General features: G+C 37.2%; 1 protein-coding gene across 1 annotated transcript; it reads left to right on the forward strand.

Moving 5' to 3' along the window:
- The first annotated feature begins 436 nt into the window (after nt 1-436).
- LOC115448619 lies at nt 437-7,848 on the forward strand. Its single transcript, XM_030176106.2, has 5 exons — nt 437-539; nt 933-1,060; nt 2,621-2,716; nt 6,500-6,610; nt 7,679-7,848. Exons 1-5 carry the CDS (start codon nt 515-517, stop codon nt 7,784-7,786), a joined length of 468 nt encoding a protein of 155 aa, XP_030031966.1. The 5' UTR covers nt 437-514; the 3' UTR covers nt 7,787-7,848.
- The last annotated feature ends 1,119 nt before the right edge of the window (nt 7,849-8,967 follow it).

An 8,967-nucleotide genomic window follows, 5' to 3' on the forward strand; every position in this document is an offset into this window, starting at 1 on the left:
GCACTAGGCCAGCGTCGTGGACAAAGACCTAATCATTCTTGGAAGTAGAGACAGCATATAATGCAGGGCTGGTGTTATTAATTTTATTTATGTTTATCCTTAGTGTCTGGTAAATTATTCAGGTATCAAATTCCTAGGAAATAATTTTGGAATATTCTGAAAAATAGGTACTTATTTTTTTGTAAAGATCTCAGTTGTTTACGTTTCAAGTAATCTTACATTCAATTTCTAAATCATTTTTACAAGTCTAGTTGTCCAATTTGAAAAGCAGAAGACACACGCACGAATAATATGAAAACAAAAAAAACGTATAAAAATTAAACTCAGATAATAAATATACAGGCACCACAGAGAGAATTCTTGCAAATTGTCATAAAACCTTTTGCATCGCAACAAAAAAAAAATAGTAATGCTATTTTGTCACAAAATTCACAAAGTCGCAATGACAAGTCATAAAAAATTATAAAAATAGCAAAATACAAATAAATAAAATGGACAGTGTGAAACTCCGGCAATGCTACCCAAGATTCCGAGGATTGGTTGGTATTGGAAGACATGGTACTTTAAGTAATTGCTCACGACTTCCACCAATAATTGGTCACCGACAGCAACGTTTGCCCGATAACTACAATACTGAAAGAATGAAAGATACGCTGACTATTCTCGTCTCTTAAATCCAATTGGATTACTAATTTGAGGTTTCAACTTTGAATACCAAGTTGGATAAAGTGATATTAGTTTTTCTGCTCAGTATGAACCTGAAGTCAGAATATGGTGATAGGCTCGTCCCTATCAAATGGGATGGAGTACCTCCAAAGAAAAGTGGGTGCTATAGTTCCGCCCCTGCCTATTCTTACGGGTATAAGAGGTGTGATTGTATGTGTATTATAGTGTATATGATAAATCCGAATATCTGATCTCACTTCTTACAGAGAAGCGATTTCTAAGTCGCAGAAGTCTGTGCCGTTCTATCATCAACGCGACCGAGCTGGTCGACAGCGTGGCAGCAGACATGTACGCTGACCAATGCCGGTGGCAGAGGACTGTTTTAGGACACACGGTACGGAGAACCAGCAATCATCATCATCATTATTCAGCCGGGACTCGTCCCCTACTGGGCATAGGCCTTCTCATTGAGCGCCACAGGGACCGGTTCTGGGCCGCCCTCATCCATCGGACTCCGGTGACCCTCACCAGATCGTCGGTCCATCTCGCGGGGGGCCTGCCTACGCTGCGTCTCCCGGTTCGTGGTCACCACTCCAGAACTTTTCTGCCCCAGCGGCCATCAGATCAACGAGCTATGTGAATGTAAAACCAGCAATGCGTTATAAATATTCGCGTAAACTTTTTTGCGAGGACAGTGCTATTACCATTAGCGGCTACCACCAGGGCCGAGCGATTGTGTAGGGTCCATTGGTTTTACGACTTAGTGTTAAGTCAGAGAGGACCAACGTAAACTGCCACACTGTACATTAGCCTAAGCGTTATGATACGCTTACGCTTTTATGCTAAAAGGGTTAGGTGCAGTGAAGCCACTTTGCCGAGTTAATACAAAAAGGTAGACGTAACGGGGGCTACGGGTCTGTTCTTATAAATAATAATATAATAATACCTATTGGACATGTATTGTATAGTGCTCACTATTGAGCACGAGTCTTCTTTACTCTGAGGGTTTAGGCCTTAGTCCACCGCGCTGGTGTAATGCGGTTGGCAGACTTCACATACACCCACGAAATTATTTTTGAAGGATTCTCAGATATGTAGGTTTCATCACGATGTTTTTTACCATTATGAGCAATAGCCCAGATAGGAATGGAATGTCCACAAGTTAAAAACCGAAGGCCCACATCTTTGAGTTTTCGAAGTTACGAGCAGAGGCGGCTCGTGAAATTTTTTGATGGGGGTTCACAAAAAATAATTGAAAAACTAGAGCTTACTATTTATTTTATTTGTATATCTTATCTTTTCACACTGTTTAATAAAAAATATACTGTATTGTTCCATTTTAACACAAAATATCGCGCACAAACTATTTTTCAATACTAATTTGAAAAAAACTGCGAATTAACTGACGAAGTCGACGAGCTTGCTTGAAGTTGTTTGTATACATAAGAACGACAACTGTGCATAAGTAGCATATCCCCTCGGCGCGCGCACGGCTCGGCTGGCTGAACGACAACTGAGTGACGCGCGAGCGGCGCTCCAGATTACGCTAATTTCTCATACGATATCTTTTGTTTCACGCGTCAGCCCGAGTCGATCTCTCTCTTTCGCACTCATTGAATACAGTACTAAGAGTCGTACTAAACTTCGTTTCATAGGAGCACAATCGCTGGCGCTCCACTCGTTACAAATTGACGCTACATGTATCTATATAGGTAATATAATAGACTTTTATAGGCATAGTAAAATATAAAGAATGTAATGTAAGGATCTTATGTATTATAAATATATATAAATTATTAAATTAGCTAAGTATGTAATTTTCGTGGGAGTGCACTGCACCAGCGCTCTTTCGGATGAGCCGCCTCTGGTTACGAGTATATTGTTTATTAAATATCGTTAATTTTATCAGTTCTTTCTGAATATTAATTATTTTATTACATACTATTTATCTTAGTTCACAGTGACCGGATCATCATGTCCGGAGGAAGCTGGGAGCGGCACTGTCGTCAGCGTCATCAGGACTTGGATACGGACACATGAAGAGGCTCAGGTGAGTTGTTTACATTACATTGAAAGTGATAGGCTATGAGAAGTGCCACAATGCTCAGAAATTATACCTTACAATTGCATTAAAACCGCAACCTGACAATGCTTTACTAAATAAGGATCGTTCAATAATCACATGAGGCTCGAAAGCGGGGAGCAGTTTGGAAATAAAATCACGAAATATCACAAGTTTATGGTAATGAGATATCACCTATATTTATTTCTCGTTGATCGCGCGATTTAATCTAAAATTTTCAATATACTTGTATCAAAAAAAATACACGTTATTTTAGGTGGGGGGGGGGGGATTTAGTCTAAATAATAATATCAGCCCTGTATTATATACTTGCCTACTGCTGAACACGGGCCTCCTCTACTACTGAGAGGGACTAGGCCTTAGTCCACAACGCTCGCCTAGTTTGGAAGACTTCACACATCCTCGAAATTCCTATAGAGAACTTCTCAGGTATGCAGGTTTCCTCACGATGTTTTCCTTCATCGCTAAAGCAAGCGATAATTAACAAAGAATACACACATAATTTTTTTAGAAAAATCAGAGGTGTGTGCCCTTGGGATTTGAACCTGCGGACATTCGTCTTGGCAGTCCGTTCCACAACCAACTAGGCTATCGCCGATTTTTTTATTTAGTCTAAAACCTCACCACATATCACGTGGGAGAAGGTTGTTAAAAAGTCACTCAAAACATCACGTTATTAATGAACGACCCCATAGACCAGAAATAGACTATGCCAATTTGACTATTAGTCACCATCTTCCACTCTAACTATAGACGGTAAAACATGACGCGATAGTTTTTTGTTGAAACTGTATAGTAACAAAGAGTATAAACCAAACAATAACAACCAATGTGAGATATATTAGTACTGGCATTATGCCGTTTAAAAATATATATTTATACTTCTCTTTGGTCGTTGTCTTCTCAATTGCTCTTCTCAATAAATCTGCTCATATTATTTCAATCCTGAGTTATTTCTCTCATAATCCATCATTTTTTGACTAAAATGATTTTCTTGAATCCAAAGAAATATCAGCTTAAGACGTTTTCCATTTCATGCAACAAGCAAAACCTTTACCAAAAAACCTAGCGTACTTATATAGAAGTAATAAAAAACTCTCCACTCCCGCCGCCTTATTTCGGTCGGTTTGGGGTTCCGTGATGATATCAGAAACTATTTTGGTATCGGTATAACTGCTACTTTGAAGTTAGTAGATTTAGTTAGAGATTATTAAGATTATAATTATTTTTACTTGATGATTATCCTTCGCCATAATAATATCATTCTTTATTAAAATAGCCCACTGCCATATTGTTGTAGTGTTGATAAGGGACTTAAATATCATAATATACAGTATCTTAGATTATTTTTCTAAATTATAGGTATGGGAAAATATTCCGAAGTGACCAAACTCAAATATTTTTTAACCATTGTAACATATTATGTTAAAATAGCTTTTGTTCTCGGCTCGGCACGCTTGTAATCAGAGTTACTCTCGCATTTATATTATAAGTAGATTAAATACCAGCTATCATTCTAATATGCACAATAAATGATCTCTTGAAAATGATACGACTTATGGAGTCAAACAGTTTCTAAATACAGTTTAAAATCTACACTATCCTTTTGACATTGCGTTACTAAATGAAACCACATACTTGTGTACTTGAAATAACACTTAACAATAAGTTATTTGAGCTGTAGATGTAAAAAATAAAAAAAACAAAAGTTTTGAACAAAATAAATCTAAATAAAAAGTAATTTTAATTTAATCCGCCCTAATGCCACTACTACTATTCTAAGAGAATTAATCGCAGCGGCAACATCATACTTTCAGTCAGAAATACTCATGCACATGCCATATTCACATTAAACTACAAAATGATATCATATCATAATCAGAAAACCAACACCAGGATTTTTGCTGAAAATATTCGTTATTAATAGATTGTTTTTGGCACAATGTCAGCAAAGGTAATACGAGTATGTGGTTTCATTTAGTAACGCAATGTCAAAATGACTCTGTATATACTGTATATATTTCAGTACACGGAACCCCGCAGTTGAGCGCGATCGTCTTGCTCTCACCCGTTTTTTATATCTCAATACTCTGACGTGACTGGCCCACTTGGCTAATGTATGGGAGAAATTTTTATAACGCACTAAAAGCCTTAGCTTTCCCAGATTCCCAAATGCTCCAAATAAAGTTTCCGCGTGGAGTAGTGTTACGTGTAATGTGGAATGTGTTTTTTTATATAGTTAAATGATTATTGAAGTTGTAGATGTTTCACATTTGCAATAAAGACTTTTTTTTCTATAACAAGTAAACTAGCCTTATCAGTAAACCGATCTCACCAAAAATATATGTATATATTATATACCGATATATATTTTACTTTTATTTATTAAGTAGGTATACCTTAAGACAGGGATGGCATATCTTTAATAGTTAACGTGTCATTATTTATAATAAAAAAATATGGCCTGAAACGTGCCATCTCGGACCGGTTCTGCCCTTTTTAGAGACTTTTTTATGATCTAACTATGTTTTTTTATTTTTTTTCGGGAATTGACAAAGTGGCTTCGCTGTACCCGATGTTAACCGAAATGAAGCCCAAAGAAAAATACATATTATACATTGTTTGGCATATTATTCGCGTGCCCGAATTATTTTCTCACGTGCCACCACTGGCACGCGTGCTGTCGGTTCGCCATTCCTGCCATACAATATTTAGTAGCTTGAATGAAATTTTAATGACCGTCGACTTTAAATCTTTACAATTAGAACTGAGTTGGTTGCTATTTTCGGCTTCTCAACCACTATCATGCCATTATAATGTAATACATTCGAAATAAATATTATAATGTTACAAATTATTCGACATAGCATTTCGTTCCGTAATTCAAAAGGCTCTCCGATAAAATTTTCACTGATGTTTCAAAACAGCGCGCATTCATGGAATTTGCAATTCGAATATAGTTAAAAGCAGCGCGACATGTTATAATATAATTAAAAAGTCACTTTTGCCAAAATCATTTGACACAACATAGCGCATAGTAACCTGTTTCAAATTATGCTAGACAACATACAATGTGAAATGGGTTTCTTTTCCACAAGAACTACAGCACGTGCCGTCTCAACAACTTCCCCTTCAGTTAATCTGCTAACTGTACAATGTTTAAACATAATTAAGCCGGTATCAGATAAATTAAACAACGGTATTACGTTAAGCGTTAATAGCAATATTATGTTAACTAATGACTCATCAGGTTGCCGTTTACCTTAATGATATTCTCCATTAGCCTCCATATCGTTTTGAGGAAGTCGATAAGGGTTAAGGGATAAAATTAAAAGGGCTGTTACTGTATTTTACAGTGTGAAAGGAGGAAATTTCTTGCTTGATGGATTGCGCTGTGTCTATTTATAGTCGTGGCAGTAGCAACAACAACCAGAACCTTGAATTAAAAAGTAATCGTTATGTTCTTCGTTATCTACCTTTCTTCAAGAGCTGGGCCTAAAAATTCTTCTGTAATTAAGGTAATAGGACAAGATTATAGTGCAGTCCATTTCTTTAATTCTCCGCGAGTAATAGAAAGCAACTGCTCACTCAATTATGATTGATCGTGTCTGAAATTGTAGGTTCCGATGACAGATTCGGGATCCTGTAGCAGTTACTGATTGATATGAGATGGTTTCAAGAAGTTTTAGTCAGTAAGCCGCCGTAAATAGTTGAAACTGACGCTAAATTAATAATTATTAATTGAAACAGGTGATGCTGGCCAGTTTGCTGGTGGTGGTGGGGCTGTGGTGGTTGGTTCGCACGGTGCTCACTTTGATCATCAACCTGGTGTGTCCTTTGCTTGTGGTGTTGGTGGCAGTGGTGAGTATAAACTATAAGGACATACAGTTTATTTTCCTGTTGTCGATTGCATGATGAAAAATAGAAAGAATTGATATCAGGTAGACAGTGTCCGAAGTTCTTGGTTAGGGGGATATTTCGGGAGTCATGTAAGTATTCTTTCATCAGTCAACACTTTATCGTACTCTACTTACATCAAGTGCATGGGGTCACTTTGTTTGCTAATATCCTTGTATATTTAGTACTAAAGCACACATCGCATTTAAGTTTTGTCTTCATAAGGAAATAGAACACATACTTTGGTAGAAATGTTTTAAAACATCCTAGTTATGTTTTATAATAAACCTTTTAACCAGAATAGGTAAGAGCTGTTTCAAAGGAAACAGTTCTCGACTTCATCACGTATTGCGCGTACCAATCTAGTTAAAAGCTCGTCAGCTCGTGTAAAAATTATATTATGCGTACGCTCTAATATTTATCATAGTGTTTTTCCCTAGTGGTATGCGTTGTAACTATCTCTGTAGTAGTCGAGGCCCGATCCTAGCAGTAGGAAGTATATAATACAGGGCTGGTATAATTTTTGTGAATGTGTATATATTTCTCTGTTTCATGTACTGTAGTTTATACCTTAAACTGAATTTGAAAAGAGTTAATAATAATCCAACTGTTCACGCGAAAACAACAAAAAAAATTACAAACCGTTCAAATACCATACTGTTGGTAGGTCTCTCATATGTGATAGTCTATCTAGGTAGGTACCACCGCAATGTCTATTTTTGGCAATAACCAGCACTGTTGTATTCCGGTTTGAAGGACATTATAGCCAGTGTAACTACTGGACATAGTGAGACTTAACATCTCATGTATCAGGATGGGGAGCGCAGTGGAGTGCCAAACAATGCTTTGTGATTCGGGGTGTTGGATGGTGTTTCTGCTGTTTATGTGCGCTTACCATCAGACGAACGGTATGCTCGGCTCGTCATTCAAAGCAATAAAAAAAAAATAGACTCCGCTCCGTCCTAAAATTCCTAAACGTTTAAAAGCAATAAGGTTAAAAGCTAAAAGCATTCACAAAGGCTTTTTCGGCAGGTGTGTGTTCCACAACTGAGGACTCCGTTGCTGGGTCAGAATTATTCGGCGATGGCTGCTCTGCTTAGAAACATTTTGTTAAAGATGGCGGATAATATTAAGGCGTAATTGAAATTAGAAATTACTGTGATGCTGATGGATGTACCATGACAATAAAAAAGTGAAATATTTTTTGTCGTTTTAATACTTAGGTTATATATTATTTTTCCTCAATAAGGACATTACTAACTAAATAAAATTAAATGCTTTATTCATCACGTAGGCGATCATAGTGGCACTTATGATAAGTCAAGGTCCATGAGAATATTTAATTATTACTTAAATAAAGTCGCTTATATTTTCATAGTTACTTATATAAATAAAAATGTTTTTAGATAACCTGTATGTTGTGATATATTTTGCCAGCCTAGATATCATTGGCTAAAATAGCGGCGCATAAAAAATAATTATAAAAGCTATCCAGTCACTTGCACGAGTAAATCTCACGTCAGTGACGTATTATGTGTGAGGATAAGGGCGACGTTCGTCATAAAAGATCATTGCTACCTGGAATTTAATTCGCCGGCGCCGCGTCACCTTTACAATCGTCCGGCCGTTACCGAGCCGCTCGTAAACCCTGCACGTCCAGGGCTACCACCAGGTTATGACAATGGAATTATCTGGCTGGTAGGTTTTTCGTATCCGAGGAGCTGTGGGGGTATATACCAATGCAATGTTTATTTCTGTCGCCAAGCAGCAGTGTTCATGCACTGTTCTGTTTGAAGGATATGGTAGTTAGCGTAATGCGTCGTGTGGAAACCTTTAGAGTTGAGAAGGTCTCTATAGGAATTATGGAGGTGTGTGAAGTCCACTATTCGCACTAGGTGAGCGCGGTGGACTAAGACCTAATCTAGAAGTAGAGGAAGCCTGTGTCCAGCAGTGAGAAGGATATAATACAGGGCTGATAGTATTATATTTATTATTTATACATTTATGTAAAAAAGTGTGTAAATAAACAAATAAATATATTGGTACAATAATTTGCTAAAGTAAGTTTAACTACTTTTAACCACTGTCTGATTCTACCAATGAAGTTTATTTCATCTGTTCTGGTCTACTGACTGATTCTATCACGGAATTAAAAAAAAAGCCGTGAAAAGGCGCGGCGTTGCGTTTTGTACGCCTCATATTGTTGGCCTAAGTCCAGAACCCTCTCAAATTACTTTTGCTTTCCTAAAATATATCCGCAATACATCCGTAATGTTAGTAGGTACGCTGCTGGTGGAAAGATATATTTTATATCCACTCGG

This window comes from Manduca sexta, chromosome 25, assembly GCF_014839805.1.
Source record: "Manduca sexta isolate Smith_Timp_Sample1 chromosome 25, JHU_Msex_v1.0, whole genome shotgun sequence".
Lineage (NCBI taxonomy): Eukaryota > Metazoa > Arthropoda > Insecta > Lepidoptera > Sphingidae > Manduca > Manduca sexta.